This window comes from Felis catus, chromosome B4, assembly GCF_018350175.1.
Source record: "Felis catus isolate Fca126 chromosome B4, F.catus_Fca126_mat1.0, whole genome shotgun sequence".
Lineage (NCBI taxonomy): Eukaryota > Metazoa > Chordata > Mammalia > Carnivora > Felidae > Felis > Felis catus.
In genome coordinates, this window is record NC_058374.1 from 81,738,140 (window position 1) to 81,760,442 (window position 22,303).

General features: G+C 35.1%; 3 protein-coding genes across 3 annotated transcripts; all 3 read left to right on the forward strand.

Annotated features, from left to right (window-relative positions):
- Positions 1-1,553: 1,553 nt before the first annotated feature.
- Positions 1,554-2,489, forward strand: LOC101081060 (olfactory receptor 6C3). Its single transcript, XM_006933820.2, has one exon. It carries the CDS (start codon positions 1,554-1,556, stop codon positions 2,487-2,489), a length of 936 nt encoding a protein of 311 aa, XP_006933882.2.
- Positions 2,490-11,192: 8,703 nt separating this feature from the next.
- On the forward strand, positions 11,193-12,148 carry LOC105260758 (olfactory receptor 6C1-like). The gene has a single exon (XM_023257802.1). It carries the CDS (start codon positions 11,210-11,212, stop codon positions 12,146-12,148), a length of 939 nt encoding a protein of 312 aa, XP_023113570.1. The 5' UTR covers positions 11,193-11,209.
- A 6,568-nt stretch (positions 12,149-18,716) lies between these two features.
- On the forward strand, positions 18,717-19,904 carry LOC105260757 (olfactory receptor 6C3-like). Its single transcript, XM_011284059.3, has one exon. It carries the CDS (start codon positions 18,717-18,719, stop codon positions 19,653-19,655), a length of 939 nt encoding a protein of 312 aa, XP_011282361.1. The 3' UTR covers positions 19,656-19,904.
- Positions 19,905-22,303: the final 2,399 nt, after the last annotated feature.

Below are 22,303 nucleotides of genomic sequence, written 5' to 3' on the forward strand. Positions count from 1 at the left end.
TCAAAACAAGTAGACTTGGAAAATTGGAGCTATGAGTGCAACCAGAGGGAAGCCAATTTTAAGAATCTGTCCTCAGAATCCAACGATGTTACATCCCTGTCATTTCTCTCTTTAAATATTGCTTTAAGTTTTTATATCAACATTATTGAAGAGGACTGTCATATTATTTCAATATATTTTTAAGCTTTCTGACATTGTATTTTTATTTCCTGAACTATTTCCTTTGAGTCATCAAAAATAGAGACAAAACAAATCAAATCTGATCAGAGTGAACTTTGCTGAAGTCTGGCAGAGAAGCAATGAGGTGCATTCTAATCTTCACAGCCCAAGTTTGACTATTTAAAATTTAAAGGAGTTAACTGTGATAATTTTACAAAACCAAATCTACAGCATAGCACAGCTGGGAATTAACTGAATAGGTTAGTACCAATGGTAGACATTCTTCTTTATGTTTCTGGAATATCCTTATTGGACCAGAGGTCTCACGTAAAAGATAAGTGTGAGGCAGAATTACAAGAGAATCAAACACTTTTTCATAAAGCTAAGAGCTCAGAAGGAAGATTCAAACAGAATATAGAACCGACAGAGCTAGTAAGATCTGAGGCAACTAGTTACTTTCCCAGTTTGTGCCACAGTGTAATACACAAAATGGATAAATAATGCATGTCCCTTTAAGCTCAAAAGTAAAAATGTTTCTGTATGTACATTTCTAGCAAGTCACAGAAGATGTCAAACATTAATGATTTCAATGGAATTACAAGACAAACCAGTAAGTGAGTATGTTCTGTTAAATAAAATAATTAGGTTATTTATTCAATCATAGAGTAAATACATATGTATTATTACATAATATATAAATATAATGTTCTCACATAATATTGATGACTACACCAAAAATATTAATGTAGAAGTAAATTAATAATTAGTAATTTATAACCTATTTTACTTGTTAAGAAAGTTATTAATTGATTATTTATATCATACAAAGTATAATGGTTATTACTTTAACCATTCTAAATTTCACTTTTACCTTGTGATGGAATTAAGATTATCCATTTATGCTTCGAGGTAGTGGCATCCTTTAATAAATACTTGACAGAAAAGAAAGAAAATGCATATTTCTCTTAATTTTTCAAGAAGATTGTAATGATTTGCATAAATTGGACAAAGCAAAAAGTACTGGTTTTATTTACCATCTCTCAATGATGATAAATCATCACTCTCAATGATGTGAGTTACTGTATGAAGATTTTCAAACTTCTGGTACATTTCAAATAAGAAAACTAGTAAATAAAGCAAAACTCACAAATGTGTATGAAAACTAAATGCAAACAAGAGAGTTCAATTGAAAATAAGATCAGCATGGATTATAGAACATACTTTAGAATTGTATCGATGATGGTGATATTGATCATCATGAATTATATCTTTCATCTGCTCCCTTTAATACTCTTGCCACCTAAATATCTTTAAGAGAAAAAAAGGAGAGTGAGACAGACAGAGACAGAAAGACAGAGAGAGAGAGAGAGAGAGAGAGAGAGAGACACAGAGAAATGAACCACACAGTGATCACAGAGTTTGTCCTGCTTGGCCTTTCTGATGATCCTGACCTTCAGATTGTGATTTTCCTCTTCTTATTTATCACATACATATTAAGTGTCGCTGGAAACCTGACTATCATCACTCTAACCTTGGTGGACCCTCATCTACAGACACCAATGTATTTCTTCCTCCGAAACTTCTCTTTCTTAGAAATCTCATTTACAACTGTCTGTATTCCTAGATTTCTAGGAGCAATTATCACCAGGGATAAGACTATTTCCTTTAACAATTGTGCAGCCCAACTCTTTTTCTTTATTTTCATGGGGGTGACAGAATTTTACATTCTCACTGCCATGTCCTATGACCGCTACGTTGCCATCTGCAAGCCTCTGCATTACACCGCCATCATGAACAGGAAACTCTGCACCTGGCTTGTGCTCTGTGCGTGGCTGGGAGGGTTCCTGACCATTTTCCCACCCCTCATGCTTCTGCTCCAGCTGGATTACTGTGCTTCCAATGTCATTGATCACTTTGCATGTGACTATTTTCCCCTTTTACAACTGTCTTGTTCAGATACATGGTTTCTAGAAGTCATCGGTTTTTACTTTGCGTTGGTTGCTTTGCTATTCACTCTGGCATTGGTGATTTTATCTTACATGTATATTATCAGAACTATTTTGAGAATCCCATCTGCCAGTCAGAGAAAAAAGGCTTTCTCCACATGTTCCTCTCATATGATTGTCATCTCCATCTCTTATGGAAGCTGTATATTCATGTACGCTAATCCCTCTGCAAAAGAAAGGGCATCATTGACCAAGGGAGTAGCTATTCTCAATACCTCTGTTGCCCCCATGCTGAACCCCTTCATTTACACTCTGAGAAACCAGCAAGTGAAGCAAGCCTTCAAAGATGTGGTCCATAAAGTAGTATTTTCTTCAAATAAATGAAATATTTATTTTGGCAAACAAAGGACATGCTAAAGAGTAAGTAGGTAAAATCTTAAAATTCCTAAATATCTGTATCTGTATGCTTGTTCCCATAGTCTCTTATATGCCACCTTACAGTTAACTTAATGTTTTTCCAGTCCATTTCCACTTCCACACCCAGATTTCCCCAATGCATTGTTTATTCACTTGTTTTAAAATATGGTAAACTTTATTTCTCCTACAAAATTTTTTGGGAATGGAATTCTTTAAGACATACCCTATAACAGAATGTGAAAAATAGTTTTAATTCTATTAATAAAAAATCCCTAAAAAATACATATAACAGCATATCATACTTTGAATGTAGAGTTTCAAAATCAGTGTGTTATTTCTTTTGTGTTTTCAAGATATTCATCGGTAATTTCTTAACATTTAAAAATATACACTTCCTATATATCGTATGTTACATTCAGTCCTTAGAAGTAATATGTAGTAGTGAATTACACCTTAAATGTAGAGCTTTATATTTTGTGAAATTTAGTGCATATCATCAAGGAAAATATTGATCATGATATTGAGCACTATTTATAGAATTTCCATGTTCTTTGTTATTTAAATATATATATATATATTTGTTAAAAATTCAAAATGAATCCGATAAAACTAAAACACATGCCACTTTCCTAATTCATTGAGCATAATTTGTCAGTAGTGCATATATTTCTCCAGGGTCGGCTAATGAAGATTTCATTTGTTTGATTGAACCATTTTTCTCTGTTTCTTCACGTTCCTACTACCTTTTTACTGTTATGTACACATTTGAAAACACAACCATCTCTCACAGTCTTGTAAAACCAGATTTGTGCAGAGCAAGACCATCACCATTCAGTCCCCCTAGAGATTCTGGGGGCCTCTCAAGCCTTTTCTAAGGATGTGCATTCTCAGAATTTCACATGGATATTCCTAGTTAGATTTTACTCATTTTTTGCTTTTGATGGAGCTTGTAATTTCTTTCTGAACTCTGTTTCTGTCTGGGGTAACTCAGGCCCTGCAAGCAACAGCAGGCCATCCAGATCCTTTTTGTCCTCAGCAGCCCATAGTCACCTAGAGTATGTCAGGCTCCCTGAGTTAACAAACAAATGTTTTTATTTTACCTTCACTTATTCCTTCTGCAACACTCTTCCTTACTTTATGGAAATCTGACTTTGTGAATTCTATTATTTTCCTTCTCTTTAAAGCATTTCTTTTAACATTTCCTTCAAGCTTGGAACACTGACAAAACATACACTTAAGTTTCTGTTTGTCCAAGGAATTCTTTATTTCTTCGGGGTGTTTTTGTTTTGTTTTGTTTTCTTCTGTTTTGTTAGATTTTCAATCCTCTGCTTATGTCACCTTTCTGTTCTTACATTGCATCTGCTTTATCCAGAAGCACCCTTATCATATTAATCATAGTTGGTTTAAATTTCCAGTCTAATCATTCTACCACCTCTGTCATGTCTGGTTCTGAATCATTCTCTGCCTCTTCAAAACTTTTTTTTTTTCCTTTTTTAAGTCTGTACTGTTTTCTTAACAACCAGACATGATGCACTGGGTGAAAAGAACTGGAGCAAATACCCTTTAGGGGCTGTGATAGGCATCGAGGGAGGAGAAGCATTCCACAGTCCTATGATTAGGTCTCAGTCTCTTAGTGAGCCTAGGCCTCTGGACTGTGAACTTCGTAAGGGGTTCTCAGTTCTTTCTCCCCAGTTAAGTCAGACAGGAAACTTAGAGTGGGCTAGAGTTGGGTATTTGCCTTGTCCTACGTGGAAGGCTAGAGGACACTGGAGTTGGGTATTTTACTCCCTGGGTCAGTTAAGCTCTGATAGTGTTCCAGCAGGTTAGTCTCTGGCCATCTAAGATTTCTGTGAGGGCAGGCTCTCTCAACAACAACACAGTGCTCTGGTGCATTTCAAAATGGTTCCTTTTCTCCTGCCCCTGACAGAAGCATGAGGTGATTTTTCTCTGACATTCACTATCTGAACCTGGTTGAGCTCCTGGAAGCATATCTCAAAAATGGGACGGGGGCCTCATATATCTTGGTCCCCCCAGAGCTTTCAACACTGAGTTTCTTCCCTGAACCTCCACAAATTATCAGTTTACTTCAGGTTTTCCTGTGCTGGCACTGGACCTTGTGGTGGTTTTGGCTCCCAGGTCTCTGTTGCCTTAAACCTTCACTTCTTGTATTTATCTGTTTGATTTTCAATCTTAAGGACAGTGATTTGCCTTCCCTAAGGATAAAAAGAGAGTGGATTTTTCAATCTGCTCATCTTTTTTCCTTATTGTTAGACTTGAGTGGTGATTTGCAACTCCTTACTTGCAGAACTGAAAACTGAAGGTGTCCTCTGTCTTCAAACACATTGTTTTTCCATTTAATCTCACATTTCCATATGTTTGTTTCATGAGTATCGGTGCATATCAAGCCACTCCTTACAGAAACAGAAGGCTCCACATAATGTTTTATTTAATTCTCTAAAAACTTGCAAATTCATTGTTAATCCTATTTTATAAATGAAGAAAGGCCTTTAACAATTTTCCAAGATTGCAACATGAATAAATATCATAGCTTGCATTTGAACCTCTCTCTTGGACCTAGGATGCCATTTTAAAAATCTTTCTGGTAAACTGCCTCCCATTGGTGTTCTTGTATATCACAAGCACATATATCAATCAAAAAAATTTTTTTTGAAAATTTTGAGCCCTAATGTAACAAAGTTTTGTATACATGAAAACGTGAGTAGAAATTAAAGAAATCTGTTAAAATAGCGTTTTTTCAACGTTTTTTATTTATTTTTGGGACAGAGAGAGACAGAGCATGAACGGGAGAGGGGCAGAGAGAGAGGGAGGCACAGAATCGGAAGCAGGCTCCAGGCTCTGAGCCGTCAGCCCAGAGCCTGACGCGGGGCTCGAACTCACGGACCGCGAGATCGTGACCTGGCTGAAGTCGGACGCTTAACCGACTGCGCCACCCAGGCGCCCCTAAAATAGCTTTTTTAATAGATATGGTGGTTATGCTGATTAGTCGTGATATGAATAATTAGATCATCAGCCCCAAATTACTTTGATCTCCAAATATAATTTTATTAGATATGAGGGTTGAATCAGAATAAATTAGAGTGTTTAACAAGCAAAGAATCACTATTTTGGGGAAACTTTTGATGAACATGTGATTCAACAGAAAGCTTAGAACATGTTGAAAGTGGACTTTTGTATAAATTCATGTTAGAAAAATGACTAAGAAATAATGGGATCAATAGGGCATATTACCTAGTATAATGGAGTAAGTTTGCTGATTAAAAACTGGCTTGGTGTAGTAGAAAAAGTTCTGAACTGAGAAACAGGTTACTTTATTTATATCTGTCACAACATTTTCTCTCATCGGTTTACCCTTGATTTTGGTAATTATAGGCAGTGGGACTCGTATCTATTTTGATTCCATTTTATTCCTAGTGTTTTGTATACTATTTAAAGATAGCAGGTCCTGGAAAGATATTTGTTGAATGAAAACAAATAGTGCATGAGTCAACAAGCTTCTTTTTTTGCTGTTGCTAAAATGGACAAAAAGGAATCTGAATTGTAAAATCAGGACACATTTCCAGATATTATGCTTTCATTAATTACAGGGTTAAACCCAGCACATCTTTCAAATGGGAAAGGACCTTCTGGATTGTAGATCCTTCTCAAGAATTAGCACCATTTCTATTTTGCGAGAATGATTCTTGGAAAGTGTTGAAGAGTTCAATGAGTATTTAATCCATATTTTTTCACGCCTTTCGATGGGAATCCAGGGAGCACTGAACTCTATCCCACTCTTTTTATTGCTCTGCATTCAGCATTTCTGAACAATTTATGTGATACTACTAGCTTGGAGAGTCACTTTAATGGAGACATTTTAGTGTATGATAAAAATGTAATGTTTTCATGTAAGATTAAGTTGTCCCAGTATTTAACTCAGCAAGAAAAGAAGTGGGGGCCTCAATTTGTCAAAGAAATTCTGATTTAGGAAATTCAGGAGACCTCTCCCAAAAGCTTTGCAACCAAGTTATTTTCTCACTTAGATAATATGCAAAATATTCCATCCGTTTCTGGCTTACTTCACATGCCCTTTGTAACTCTTTGGGTATTATCACAAAAGTTTGCTGTTCCAATATTGGTGCAAATGTTGATAACATTTTTATAATCCCTTAGTGTCCTTTCCTCTAAGCCCTTGTTGGCACATATGATTCACTTGAGTAATAGCCATGAGAGATAGGTAGTTATCGTAGATAAAACATGTACCTATGCAGGTGAAAGTCCATATAGAATCTTTGTCCAGAAAGGCCAAAGCACCTCCAAACCTAGCTTGTCTTCACTATTTTTGCTCCCATAATTACAATGGAAAATGAGTAATAGAATATAAACTATGATTTTTAGGAATACTGAATCTCCTAACCTAAAACTGAAATAGTTGTCAATGTGGATTTTTGTCATTTCAACCAGCTGATGCAGAACATTTGTATGACAAGTAGAGGTAAGGCTGTAAAGTTGAAGCCAATGAAAAATTTCCTTTTCTTAGCACTGATTCATTCTTTTTTTTAAATTTTTTTTTTAATGCTTATTTCTGAGACATAGAGAGACAGAGCATGAGTGGGGGAGGGGCAGAGAGAGAGGGAGACACAAAATCATTACCTGAGCCAAAGTCGGTTGCTCAACTGACTGAGCCACCCAGCACCCCTGATTCATTCATTCTTAACTCAACTTTTCATCAGATCATATAGAAAAATTAGGGGTTGCTATTTCTTTCTGAATGTATCAAGGATTATGAAAAATGAGCATGTTACATTTCCTGTTTCTCATAATTTATTCCTTTATTAATTTTCAAAATTATTTTCTCTGAGTTTGGTCTCCCCCATTGAATATAGGTGTTGAATACTAGGTAGCCCATACTCAATTCTATCATTTAGTAGCTGTCTGACCTTGTTTATGTTATTTAACCTCTCATTGTCAGTTTCTTTTAACCAACACAGGATTATAAACATTAGTAAATGAGGTAAGAACATACAGCATTAGCAGTCTCTCACATGAGGGACTACAAAAATAGTTTTTGTTATTTTGCACCGGGGCTCTATTCCTCATGTGATCACTGATTTTATTTTTAGGAATAATAAAGATACTAGTAACTGCTGTCTGGGAGTACATGCTATAAAATTTTTGTACAATTTAATTTTACTTTGTATTTAAATTAGCTCTATATCCATTATATATTATTCTCATTTTAAAATTTAAAAATATTCTAAAACTCAGAGAGATTAAGTAACTTGTCCAAAGTTACTATACTATAATGTAGCTAAGTTGTATTTTTAACTTTACTTAATTTCTCTTTGAGTGCAAAGCCCACAGGTTGCCCCAATAATACCATGCATTATAAATTAATATTAAATTCTGATGCCTTAGGTTTTATAAGAAGTCCTTCCCCTTTTTAAATTGAAAATGACCTACAAATATAGTTACCTGGTTAACAGACTGAGATAATCAGGGTTTAAGTAGAATAGCTACCTATGAGAACCTACAGATTTAGAAGTTTTTAGATGATTACTGTTTTCCTTCATTATTCCTATTCATATTGGTTGGTGCTCTGATCTGACTTGGGATTTAAATATCCCCTTTCTATTAGAATAAAAAAGCAAGGTCATATCTTTTTTTCAGAGGACTCAGGTAAACTGCATTCTGAACAAACTTTAGGAATACTCTAAGGCATTACTAAAATAATAATCCGAAAAAGAATCTAAATTGGTTCATCTCATGAGATTGTTTGCATTCAGTCACCATGAAGTTCTTACATGATATTAGATGTCACCAAACATACGTCAAAAATGGAATGAATTGGGGCGCCTGGGTGGCGCAGGCGGTTAAGCGTCCGACTTCAGCCAGGTCACGATCTCACGGTCCGTGGGTTCGAGCCCCGCGTCAGGCTCTGGGCTGATGGCTTGGAGCCTGGAGCCTGTTTCCGATTCTGTGTCTCCCTCTCTCTCTGCCCCTCCCCCGTTCATGCTCTGTCTCTCTCTGTCCCAAAAAATAAATAAAAAACGTTGGAAAAAAAATTTTTTTTTAAATTAAAAAAAAAAATGGAATGAATCATTCCAGAAAAAAAATAGTACTTGGTGTAAACCAATTACTCAAGATATCAGATTAAACCAGCATTTTGCTCTCTATTTTGACAAACTGGCCTAACATACAGACCTACTACCAAGAAAAAGACCGTCAAGTGAGAGAGACACAGAGAATTGGAAAACTGCATAGTAATGTTGTGGGTACAAATTGCCTTGAGGATATACGCATTCATACCTTTTTTGGGAGTTTTAACTTGAGAGATTTCAGCACACATAGAGAATGCAGAATGATACAGTTAGTTTCCAACTAAATTGTGGAATTTAGGGAGACTCTAACCATCTCTCCTAATTATTAAAACAAAACAAGGAAACGCAAGCTCTTATACCTTAATAGGTCTTTTTACGTTGTTGCATTTTAAGTTGGACATAGGAAGACGCTATTCTCTTCTCAACAAAGCCATCCTTAAAATTCATATGAAATGGCAGAGGTGTCCTAAAAGTCATTTATTTAAATAAAATATTTAGTTGGTGCTTATTATTTTATTCACATGCATCAGTTATTTCATTTAGCACAACAGCAAGTATTTGTTCATTAAATAGGTTAATTTTCACTTTCATGAGCCACCCAACATAGTTCAACAAAGATACCCAGGATGGGTTAAAATTCATTGAAACAAAAAGGGGCAGGGAGCATACTAAATTTGTGATCATAAGTTACATGTGACGGGGAAGAAGAAATATGGACGAGTGGTCAGGAAGGAAAGCCTAAAATGATGTTTTAGATTCTTGGATAAATGTTTCATTACTCCACCAAAAACATCACAGAAATGGTTGAGAGATCAAAGGATCTATACAGCTATTAATTATAGAGGATTGTTAACCAAGAACAATGACCTTTATTTTTTTAAAGATTTTTTTAATGTTTATTTTTGAGAGAGAGTGTGTGAGCAGGTGAGGGGCAGAGAGAAGAGGGTAGATCTGAAGCAGGCTCTGCTGACAGCACAGAGCTGCTGTGGTGCTCAAACTCATGAACTGTGAGATCAAGACCAGACCCTAATTGAGCCACCCAGGCACCTCAAGAACAATGACCTAATTGAAATATCTATTATACACTTGAATTGCCATAAGTTTGTTTACAAAATATGTCATTATAATGTCTGTTTCCCCAAGTAAGTGCTCTTCGGCCTGTTTTCTCCAGCCCCTGAGAAATAACAAAAGAAATACTCATTTCTTGTGAAATCTCACACACTTTCCCAATAGCATTAGCACTATCCATCTTATCTGAAATTTACCTTCTAATCTACAGCAATATTTTTGGCTACACAGGGAAGTGAGTGAGAAGACAGCTCAAGCATGTAAGAGAAAAAAAACCAAAAAATTCACAGTATTATCACGCATTATATACTACAAATCAACAATCTGACATCTTTAAACTAAATATTCTATTGCAAAACTTCTCTCGGGACACAGAACTGAAAACCTAACTATTTAATGAGAATGCCCAGAGTAAGGGATATGATAATGGACTAGTTCAATTCATTGAGGGAACTTTTAGCTTCTCTCTAAAATGCATTGATGATGATGATGATGATTATAATTCGGGAAGAGAAAATAAAGGGATTTCATGTGCTATTTCCTTGATTATCCCAGGTGTTGACAAAATAAAGCTTCTACAAGTAAAGCCTAATGTACATAGAAAGAAAAATATAAAAATACTATACGTGATAGAAAGCAGAATATATATACAGAGAGAATACACTACAAGGTTTAGATGGAAGAAATTTTGAAGGAAAAAAGTTCTGTAGAAGATAATGTTTATTTTAGATACTCATACAATTTTGCTTCCTTAGCCCATGAAATACGTAAATCCAATCTACTAAATTTCTGCTCTGCCTTTTCCGTATTCTGTACACTGTAGAATCTGAGGACATTAACATTATGGCAATGAATTCATTATCTGTGGCTTGAGATGAGGAGTAGGTGGTTGAAAGGAGAATGTGAGCCAGAATGAAAACAGAAATTTGTCACATTGTTAAAGATTTAACATCAATGACTTTCAAATTTTGGAGACCTCCCCATTTGAAGGACCTTTTTCCTGACACATCTGTCTTTCTATATTTTACAAGTAAGTGATAATACAGAAAATTCAGTGTGAGGAATGAGCAAATGAGACACTTTTATTGTGGTTGGAAAAAGGACAAGGAGTTTCCCAAAAAGAAGGCAACCCTTGAGAGAAGTATTTCTGTGTCAACAGGCAGGATTTCTATTCCAGTTATCAAACATTCAGAAAAAGCTGGGTTAAAATCCCTGTTTTCTCATTTAGGGTATATGACTCAGAGAGGATTTTTAATAACTGTTTTAGATTCAGTTTCCAATCTGTAAAATAAGGATTTTAAGAAGAAACATTCTACGTAAAATACAGAGTCTGCCGTATGGCAAAAACGTACTTTAAAACGTGTTACCTACTTTTATTAAGTTGTCTTAAAGATCTCCTAAATTAAATCAGTGTGGTATAATATGTTTACTTCCGGAGACATATTCCAGCAGTATCCATGAATAATCCTCTAATCCTTCTATTTGTGCTTTTCCCTCTAGATTATACAAGAGAAGAAAAATATGAGAAACCACACAGAAATAACAGAGTTTATCCTCCTGGGATTGTCAGATGACCCACAGCTTCAGGTGGTGATCTTTGTCTCTCTGCTCATCACCTACATGCTCAGCATCACTGGCAACCTGACCATTATCACCCTTACCCTGCTGGATTCCCACCTCCAGACCCCCATGTATTTCTTCCTCAGAAACTTCTCCTTATTAGAGGTTTCATTCACAACTGTCAGCATACCCAAGTTCCTGGGCACTATGATTACAGGAGATAAAACCATTTCCTTTAATGATTGTATGACTCAGTTTTTTTTTTTCATTCTCTTGGGAGTCACTGAATTTTGCCTTCTGGCCGCCATGTCCTATGACCGTTACATTGCCATCTGCAAACCTCTCCATTACATGACCATCATGAATCACAGAGTCTGCATACTCCTTGTCTTTGCTTCATGGCTAATGTCATTCTTAATCATATTCCCATTACTTATGCTGTTCATACAGCTTGATTACTGTAGGTCCAATATTATAGACCATTTTACCTGTGATTATTTCCCCTTACTACACCTTTCTTGTTCAGACACAAAATTCCTAGAGATAGTGGGTTTTTCCTGTGCTGTGCTTACTCTACTGTTCACTTTGGCATTAATAATTCTGTCCTACATATATATCATCAGAACAATTTTGAGGATTCCTTCTGCTAGTCAGAGGACAAAGGCCTTTTCCACCTGTTCTTCCCACATGATCGTCATCTCCATCTCCTATGGCAGCTGCATTTTCATGTATATTAATCCATCAGCAAAAGACAGAGTGTCTCTGAGCAAGGGAGTTGCTGTGCTAAACACCTCAGTGGCCCCCATGCTGAACCCCTTTATTTACAGCCTAAGGAATCAGCAAGTCAGGCGAGCCTTCATGGACAGGGCAAGAAAGATTGTATTCTTCTCAAGAAAATGAAAAAAATAAAAGTACTGTCATAAATTAAAGGCATAATGAAGAATAGTTAAAAAAAATAGGGCCCCTCAAAAATCTATTAAATACACATAGCCTCACTGGAGTTATTTTTCATTGCTTTTATTTCTATTGCCAGTAGTTTACTGAGGATATTTGAATATATATATATATATATATGTATATATATATATACACGTATATATGTATATATATGTATATATATATATAGTGTGTGTGTGTGTGTGTGTATATATATATATATGTATATATATATTTTTTTCTATTCAAATTCCATCCCTCTTTCATTCATTTCCCCACCTTTGAGCTAGTCTTTCCACTCTGTAACTATGAGCTTGGCCTCAGTTCCTTCTTTTAAATAGTTTTAAATTCCAGGTTTTCCACAGTAATTCTTAGAGAATTAAGACACAGAAAAAGACAGAGCAAGAGCATTGGGGAGAAAGATGTGTTTTATAATTTCATCAGGAAATACTCTTTTTAGAAATTCAGAAAATATTCAATCAAGTTTAACATTATTTTAAATTTACTATACAAAGACTGTAAATACAGCTTGACAGCCTTATTAGAATATTGCAGTTACTATCCTCTCCATATTATAGCACTATTAGTAATTATATAAGATACAGTACCACTGAAAGAGAAGTGTAATTATATATATTTTGAGAAATCAAAAACCATCTTTCATTACCCAGTTTAAAATTTTCTGTGCCAAATAATTTATCAATTTAAAACATAATTAGGAAAACTTGAATTAATCCTTTTTTTTTTTTTTTTGGAATTCCATAATTATCAGATACACAATACCAGTTTAAAAAAAAAAAAAACCTGAAGAAATAAATATTCCTAGATACCACTTATGACTACATATGGTTCAGGGGTATATTTAAACAAGTGCTTAATCTTTTTTTTTAATTTCTTTTTTAACGTTTATTTTTGAGACAGAGACAGAGCATGAATGGGGGAGGGGCAGAGAGAGAGGGAGACACAGAATCTGAAACAGGCTCCAGGCTCTGAGCTGTCGGCACAGAGCCCGACGCGGGGCTCGAACTCACGGACCGCAAGATCGTGACCTGAGCTGAAGTCGGACGCTTAACCGACTGAGCCACCCAGGCGCCCCAACAGTGCTTAATCTTAAACTGCTCTTTTTGATAATCAATGCCTAAGAGTTATAACTTTCTCTTATCTTTACTGGCTATTTTGATATAACAGTTTACAGGAACAATTCATTAAAGTGCAAATGATGCCTTCTTTATTTCACAATATACTTTGTTCATAATATATATACTTTGTTCATAGAAAACTTATTTAACAAAAATCTATTACAAGCCCACCATCACTGCTCTTATTCTGCACTCCACTGACATTTCTATCCAGGGCATTAGCACAAGAATAATAAATACATTTAAAACTACTGGAAAAGAAGAAACAAATAAATCTTTCTTTGCAAAGAACATTATTTTCCTCCTACGGCCTTACTGCATTTACACTAAATGTTTCTTAACCGTGACATACTCCCCTCCCAGATATCTGCATGGGATAGGCCAGACATCCACATGTCCCCTCAATAAGGCCCACCCCAATGACGCTATTTAAAATTTAGTGGCTCCCCACTTCCAAGGTTTTTAAATTTTCTCTTCCTTTACAAAACATTGATTAATTTACAAGAGACCATATAATGTACTAATCAATCATGTCCATTGCTTATTGTCTGTCTCACACCCCTCCCTCACCCCATGAAAGCAGGGATCTCTGTCCACTTTGTACACACAGTGATGTGTTCCAGCAGTGCTGTGCTGGCACCTGCCTTTACACTTCCCAACAGCCAACTGTGCTTGTGTCTCCTCAATTCTGCATTCAGAAAGGCCACATCACCTGCCAGGGTGCGGGACTTTACATCTTAAAAATTGATAAACTCTACCGATGGGCTCCTCACCTCCACTCACTGAGAGGCAGCTGTTAAACATTTACTGGAAGTCACTATTCCTCCTCATTTAGCACATGTGTCTGCCATGTAGTGGGTATTCAATAAATATTTTTTGAATAAATAAGTTTAAATAATGTAGAATGGCTCCAGTGTCCTAGCAATCAGAGCACTATTTTGTCCAACAGAAACACATGCTATTTATATAATAATGTACATGACACTGAGTTAGCTTTTAAAACAATGTTCAAATAAAATGTGTATATCATAACTAGACAACGTTCAATGAGAAAGAAATAATTGAATATTTCTAATGCATTTGATGTTCATTTTCTTTTATTTTACATTAGGCCATCTAAAAACTACATACAAATTTATTTCTTTGACTTTTCATGAAGTCAATGATAACACTTCTTATTAAGGTTTTCCTACTGAGCTTTCTAATAGTAGGAATTCCCATGATGCAAACCCTTATTTTCCTCATAGAAAAATTCTTATAACTATTTGGGATACACCAAGAAATGTATGAAATCCAACATCATCTGTCAATTGATACACTTCTGAAATTATAAATTCAACTTATAGAATAATAGGTCAATTAACTGATAGTATTCAGTAAATGGGAGATCAATCACACATCCTGCAGGGGCAGGATAGCTTACCTAAAAAAAGGATGTTAATATATCACTGAAAATAATTAGTTATATGCACTGGAATTATTTAGTAATATGATGTCAGTTCAGGCTTTCAGAGAAAGTCTTTAATAATTTTTTTAAATGTATTTTATAGAGAGAAAGCAAGAGGCGGGGAGGGACAGAGGGAGAGAATCCCAAGCAGGCTCTGTGCTCAGCATATAGCCCAAAGTGGGGCTTGATCCCTTGGCCCTGAGATCATGACCCTAGCCAAAATCAAGTCTCAACTGACTGAGCCACCCAGGCTCAGAACTCTATGAGAGGTCCTTCTAAGAAAGTCTTAAATTATTTGGATCCCTTAACCACTTGATTTAATAAATTTTATTTTATGATTTTGAACATGTTACAGTAAAACATTATTTGTAACTGTAGGAGAGTGAAACCTGGTAGCTGAACAATGTTTCATTGGCCTTAAACATAGTCACTCATCAACCTCACAAGACATGAAGGTAATGGACACATTACTAAAAACCTGATGTCCTAGTATCTTTTGGATACGTAGCAGGTATAATCAGCCTTAACTAAAAGTAAATTATGAGGAGGTCCAGAGAAAAGCTAGACAGCTATTAATTAAGCTATTAATTAAATTGAGATAATTTAAGTGTATGGTCAGCGCCTGGTAATCAATAAAAGCTCAGAACAAAACAGAATCACTATTTGGAAACAAAAATAAAGGCAAAGGAATAGAATTTTCATAAGTAGAAAATCAGTTTCACTATCTCTATTGAAATATATTGAATGAATATTTTCAATTACTGTTTTAATATGTATCAATTATAAATTCAATGCATCTCAGGGTGCGTGGGTGGCTCAGTTGGTTAAGCGACCGACTCTTGGTTTTGGCTCAGGCCATGATCTCATGGTTCATGAGCTCGAACCCTGTGTTAGGCTCTGTGCTGACAGAGCAGAGCCTGCTTGGGATTCTCTCTCTCTCCCTCTCTCTCTGCCCCTCCCCTGCTCACGATCTCTCTCTCAAAATAAGTAAATATTTTAAAAAATAAATAAATTCAACACATCTCAGCATCTATATATTGTTCTATGTGTTAGCTAGTTGTTTGTTCATCCTTTCTCACTACTTTCTTTTGTCCCACTTTCAAATTTTCTCATCTTTCAATCCTGCATATTATCTGCATTTCTGGAATTAATGCATGCATGTTTTATGCCCACATTTTTAACTGAAGAAAATAAAGATAAGTCATCAAATGTGAAATTATATTACATATGTGTACATATATGTGTACATTACATATATGATATTCAAATATCGTATTCTTCTAGTAATGAAAACAGCATCTCTCATTGAAGAAAATGTGAAAATAAACAAGTTAAAAATATTCGATGCTGGATTCCCAGATATTTATTTTACTAGTTCAAAAATATTTTCACAACAAAAAGATGTCATATGCACAAATATAAACCAGAATTTAATGTAAGTAAATAACATAATGGAAGAAAGTAGTCAAAAGGTAATAAAAGCCACATTAGCAGGAGCTATGGGAAGGGTTTCCCTAAATTCAAAGGCCCAATACAGGGATAAACCTTCTCATGTCTTTAATTGGTTGTCCATTTCAGAAGGCAATCAACTCACACTAGAAATCAACAGCAGTGTTTTCTACCATTTCATTCTGCTAAAGAATTCTTCTCGGGGTTGCCAGAATTCAAAGGATTTACGGGCACCAATTCTACTGAGGAAAAGTCCAAAGTTTCTGGAAGAAAAATGTGACTTCCTTGTATAATCAGAAGGGTGAAATTCCAAGTCAAGCTCCCACACATTCATTCTAATGTTGTTTGTACATTTGCCTATAAGTTTGCTTTTTATATTTTTTAATCAATATTTATAAAAATGATTCACCCCTATCTTTAATGATTCTTCTCCTTGGCACTCAGTTTACTTAATCAATTCCCCTGGGCCAACAAAAAGGCACATAAAATAAGTCCAGTTCCATGTGTATGGCATGCATAGAGAAGAACATTCCTTATTTTCTGTTCTTCAAAACAGCATTTGCAGGAAAATATAGCAGTCCCTGAACCTAAGGAAAATACTACTTAGGTTTTATAGATGCATAATCATAGAATTACAAACTATTGATTTTAAATGTTTACACGAATAGAAAGAAAATGATTTAATAAATCATGTTTTGTACTATATGAAAAGAGGCAAATGGAAGAGTACTTTACTAGTCAACCCAGGAGTAAGTGAATTAGTACATGGAGCTTGATAAGAGATGAAAAGCCAGAATGAGTTGTATTATGTTTTCAGAAATTCATAGCATCAGTAATGAAGGATATTGTGAGTCACATATAACTAATCTAGCAACAAAGAGAATTATGATCCTTAAAACCATGACAAAGCTAAATCAGTATACTTGTTTGTTTTAAAAATCAATATGCTTGTTTTGAGAGCACAATAGAAACTAAATCTTTTGCTAATTCAATTTAGCAGCTCTGAAATTACGCAAATGTTTAAGCAAATCAGATGATAAAATCTGAGATTAAATCATCAAGAAGACCAAGAAGTAAGTCAATTTTTTCTTCTTCAATATATATACCTTCATTTTATTCAAATGTCTTTAAAAATATTATTTGTATATAAGTTTGTGGATTCACAAATCTTTCAATATTACAAATTAAATAATTGTTTACTACCAAGAGACTATTAATAAAATGCTAAAGAAGGAACACACAAATCAATCCTGGATTGTTCTTTCTTTCTAACTTGAAATCGTGGTCTGTTATAAAAATACAATTTTTTTTATTCCCTATTGGATCTTTCATACTTTCCCTTTTAAGAGTTACCATTTCTTAGAATAAAAAAAATGTTTTCCTAGTTTAATATTTCTAATTGCTTATTTTTTATGTTAAATTCAAGTGTAAATATACTTATTACATTTAATTTTAAAGGTAGATCTATATTATAATCATTTTTGTTACATAAACTATGTTGGGTGGGGGATGGGCTTTAAGGAGACCACTTGCTGGGATGAGCAGTGGATGTTATATGTAAGTAATGAATAATTAAATTCTACTCCTGAAATCATTATTACACTATATGTTAAGTAACTGGAATTTCATTAAAAATTTAAAAATTAAAAAAAAAAAAATTCCCAATTGGAAAGGTTATCTGTTTCCCAGTAAATGCTATATTGATCACCTACTTGTTCATTTTCCATGACAATACTGTAAAAAACCAAAAAAAAAGAATTCTACATTGTATAAATTAAACTATTTCTAGCCTATAATTATTTTAGTAATAGAAGAAGACTGCCTTCTTGTCCTTCTGGACTTTTATCGGAAAAGGATTTAAAAAGATAAGAAAAGGGTAGCATCAACCAAACCTTTAAGAAAGTAATTAACAAGAGAATTGGAACAAAACATTCCCATGGATAAACTTGTGAGATGATCACTATGGTGACAAGTTGTTTAACCTTGTGAGAGTTCCCTCAACTATGTGGGCTTCAAATTAGAAAATGTGGAGATAGCCTAAATGACCCCTGTAAGATTTCAAACTCTATATTTAGATTATCCATAATCCAGACGAGTTTTATAGTACTGAGGAAAAGAAAAGATCAATCAGAATATTTTCATGGTTTTATAAGAAAGAGAATGATTAGCAGCTTAATCTTAAAGAAACATTAGAAGAAATAGCTTCTGCTTAAATGCTAGCAAAAGACATTTTTTTTAATCCATGGCCTGTGATTGTGTATACTCAACAATAAAAGATCAATCTTTAACTTCAGATCATGTTATTACTTGAATGTAAGGTCCAGTAGAAATTGGACAGAGTTGCTGAAGGGGAACATGTGTTTTTGGCTTTCATAGATTATTCACCATCATGGACATTTTAAGATTTTATATTCTATCCTCAATCTTCTTTTAACTCTTTTATTTTCTATAGGGGAACATACAGTCTCTGTTCGAAAGTGGGGAAAAATGCTCAGAGATGAAAAATCACACAGTACCCAAAGAATTCATTCTTCTAGGGCTATCTGATGACCCAGAGCTCCAGACTGTGATTTTTCTCTTTTTAATTATCACATATATATTAAGTGTCACTGGAAATCTGACCATCATCACTCTCACCTTGGTGGATTCCCATCTACAGACCCCTATGTATTTCTTCCTCAGGAACTTCTCTGTATTAGAAATATCCTTTACAACTGTCTGTATTCCTAGGTTTCTGGGCACAATTATCACCAGAGACAAATCTATTTCATACAATAATTGTACAGCTCAGTTGTTTTTCTTCATCTTCATGGGTATAACTGAGTTTTATCTTCTCACTGCCATGTCCTATGATCGCTATGTAGCCATCTGTAAACCCCTACATTATGCAACCATCATGAACAAAAGAGTCTGCATTTTACTTGTCTTTTGTGCTTGGCTGGCAGGATTCTTAAATATCTTCCCACCAGTTATTCTTTTTCTCCAGTTAGATTACTGTGGCTCCAATGTCATCGATCACTTTGCTTGTGACTATTTTCCCCTCTTGCAGTTATCTTGCTCAGACACATGGCTCCTAGAAGTGATTGGCTTTTACTCTGCAATAGTCATACTGCTTTTCACTTTGGCATTAATAATTCTATCCTACATGTTCATCATGAGAACAATTCTGAAACTGCCTTCCGCCAGTCAGAGAAAAAAGGCATTTTCTACGTGTTCCTCTCACATGATTGTCATTTCCATCTCTTATGGAAGCTGCATATTCATGTATGCCAACCCTTCTGCAAAACAGAAGGCATCATTGACCAAAGGAGTAGCTATTCTGAATACCTCTGTGGCTCCTATGATGAATCCATTTATATATACCCTGAGGAACCAGCAAGTAAAGCAAGCCTTTAAGGATACTGTCCAAAAGGTTTTGTTTTTCTCCAGTAATTGAAGGCATTAGTAGCATTACAAGAATGAAGTGCTTGGAAATGCTTTCTACTATTCACACTTTCTCAAAACTCCCTTTCCTTTACTCGAGTTATGTGTTTTCCCCTTTTTGTCCATCCCCCTATTACAATTTCCCAATCATGGAACTCAATAAATTTGATAATGTGAATATCGTGTCAGAATTTTCTGTACATTCAAAAGTTTTATTCAAATGTATTTGAATGAAGTAATAAAATTGGGTTGATGATTATGATTTTGAATGGGAGTGGTTTGATTTTGAAGAGACATGGGCTTTAGGTTGATGGTAAGTGTGTAAGAGTACATGCAGATTTCTGAACTTTTCATTCTTACTAATAGAAATGAATGTCATTAGAAAATTTTGATTCTATTTGTCACTTCCATGAAATCAATTAAACATAATCATCAGGGGATTGGGAATAAAATATTTATTTAAAGGTTTTAAAAGATTAGAAACTCATACATGTTAAAAATCTTTAACTACTAATAATTAAGATGCTAATGAGGAAGGGGAGAAGCAAGAGAGACAGGGGTAGAAGATAACATAAAATTTTCCAGCAATTCCTACACTCCAGATCTATTGTTTTCTTTGTATTGAAACATCTAATCCTGACAACAACTTTATGAGGTACTTTTAATTACTATTCTTTTCGGGGATGTCTGGGTGGCTCAGCCAGTTAAGCATCCACCTTTGGCTCAGGTCATGATCTCGCAGTTCATAAGTTCTCCAGTAATTGAAGGCATTAATAGCATTAGAAAATGAAGCCCGGTGTCGGGCTCTGTGCTGACAGCTTGGAGTCTACAGCCTGCTTCAGATTCTGTGTCTCCCTCTCTGTCTGCCCCGTCCCCGCTCAACCTCTGTCTCTCTCTCTAAAAATAAACATTAAAAAAAATTTTAATTACTATTCGTTTTTAGTCAGAGGTATTTTTCGTTAGGTAGATCACATACCTCCAGAAATTAAAAAATACTTTCCTCATGTAAATATATTTTAAACTATGTTAAACATTTAATCTACCTCTCTAAGACTTTAACAATCCCCTCAATTGGGTATGTTTTTCTCCTCCTTTTAAAGAAAGAAACATAGGGGCGCCTGGGTGGCGCAGTCGGTTAAGCGTCCGACTTCAGCCAGGTCACGATCTCGCGGTCCGGGAGTTCGAGCCCCGCGTCGGGCTCTGGGCTGATGGCTCAGAGCCTGGAGCCTGTTTCCGATTCTGTGTCTCCCTCTCTCTCTGCCCCTCCCCCGTTCGTGCTCTGTCTCTCTCTGTCCCAAAAATAAATAAACGTTGAAAAAAAATTAAAAAAAAAATAAAGAATGAAACATAGAAATTCATGGTAAATAAATAATATATATGGCCAATACACATTAGAGCGAGGATTCAGATCAAAGCTATGCCCCCCAATTAAGCCATTGTACCAATTCCTGGGGGAAGAGAGATAGTTTACAATATAAACATTACAAGAAAACTTACAATTTAAGAATAGGATGCTATTCCTTTCACAAAGTACTTGCTTTCACAAGAGTACCAAATAAGTCCACCAAAATGCCACACTTGGCTTATGGGGATTTCTCTCCAAAATAACATCGCTCAGAAATTAACAATTCAGAAGACAAGCACCTCTTGGAATTAAAGTTAGATCCCTACACCTAAAACCAGAAAATTGCTTTAACCCAAGAAACTCACACTCCCAAACTTTTCCATTGGTAATCTCAGATATAACATATAACTGTATGATAATGAATGTAGTATCTCATTGGCAAGGCTCTTGTCATTTTTGTTTGAGCACTGAGTTATCCTCATCAACAACCACAGACATAATCATAAATTATGTGACTGACGATTTATTATCTCATTCATAGATATTATTTAGTCATTCTCCATTATTCTGAATTGAGTCAGAGTAAACCTTTGTATTCTTAAATATCAGAACTTTGCAGTGTTCATCATGCCTTACATCTCTCTCTGAGGGTAGATCTCCAGTGCTAAAATTCTCATGTTCACATTGCCTTTTTATCGCCATCTATAAAATTGGACGTATATTGCAATAATTTACAATCATATGGAATCACATGAGCCTCCCTGTACAGTATGGTTATCAATATGGTTAGAAGTTTTCACAATATACTAGAATTTCATTTTTCTTGACTATATTAACAGACTATGAGCATTTTTCTAGCAAAAGGAATACTTGTTCATTATTGCCTACCAAAGGGCTTATTGTAGTGTAGTCATTTACTCAAATATTTGTTATAATTTAACAAATCAACCAATGGATGAAAGTGTCAAAACGCCTACTTCCTATCTAAACTATTGATATCTCCTGCCTTGAAATTCTCATTCTTCTGCTCTGATATCTTATTTGAATAAGCTTCTCTGTCTGGGTTTTCTAGGACTCCTTGTTTTCCAGACCCATAGAAATCGCTATAACCTTTTAAATAATATCAGCACCCATTAAATGCCTTCCTCAACACACAGGACCTATCTTTTCTTTATAGGACTACCTCCTAGGATCTCCACTGTGGACATATTTAGGGCAAAATCCTATCTTTTATTCATTAAGATACAAGATGGAACCCTATGACTCCCATGGGTATCACATTTTTAACTTGAGATGTTTTCATATAGTTGAAATAT

What these genes read in the sequence shown, in the direction of transcription:
- LOC101081060 (XM_006933820.2), top strand. Translation starts at nt 1,554, where the DNA reads ATGAACCACACAGTGATCACAGAGTTTGTCCTGCTTGGCCTTTCTGAT.
- LOC105260758 (XM_023257802.1), top strand. Translation starts at nt 11,210, where the DNA reads ATGAGAAACCACACAGAAATAACAGAGTTTATCCTCCTGGGATTGTCA.
- LOC105260757 (XM_011284059.3), top strand. Translation starts at nt 18,717, where the DNA reads ATGAAAAATCACACAGTACCCAAAGAATTCATTCTTCTAGGGCTATCT.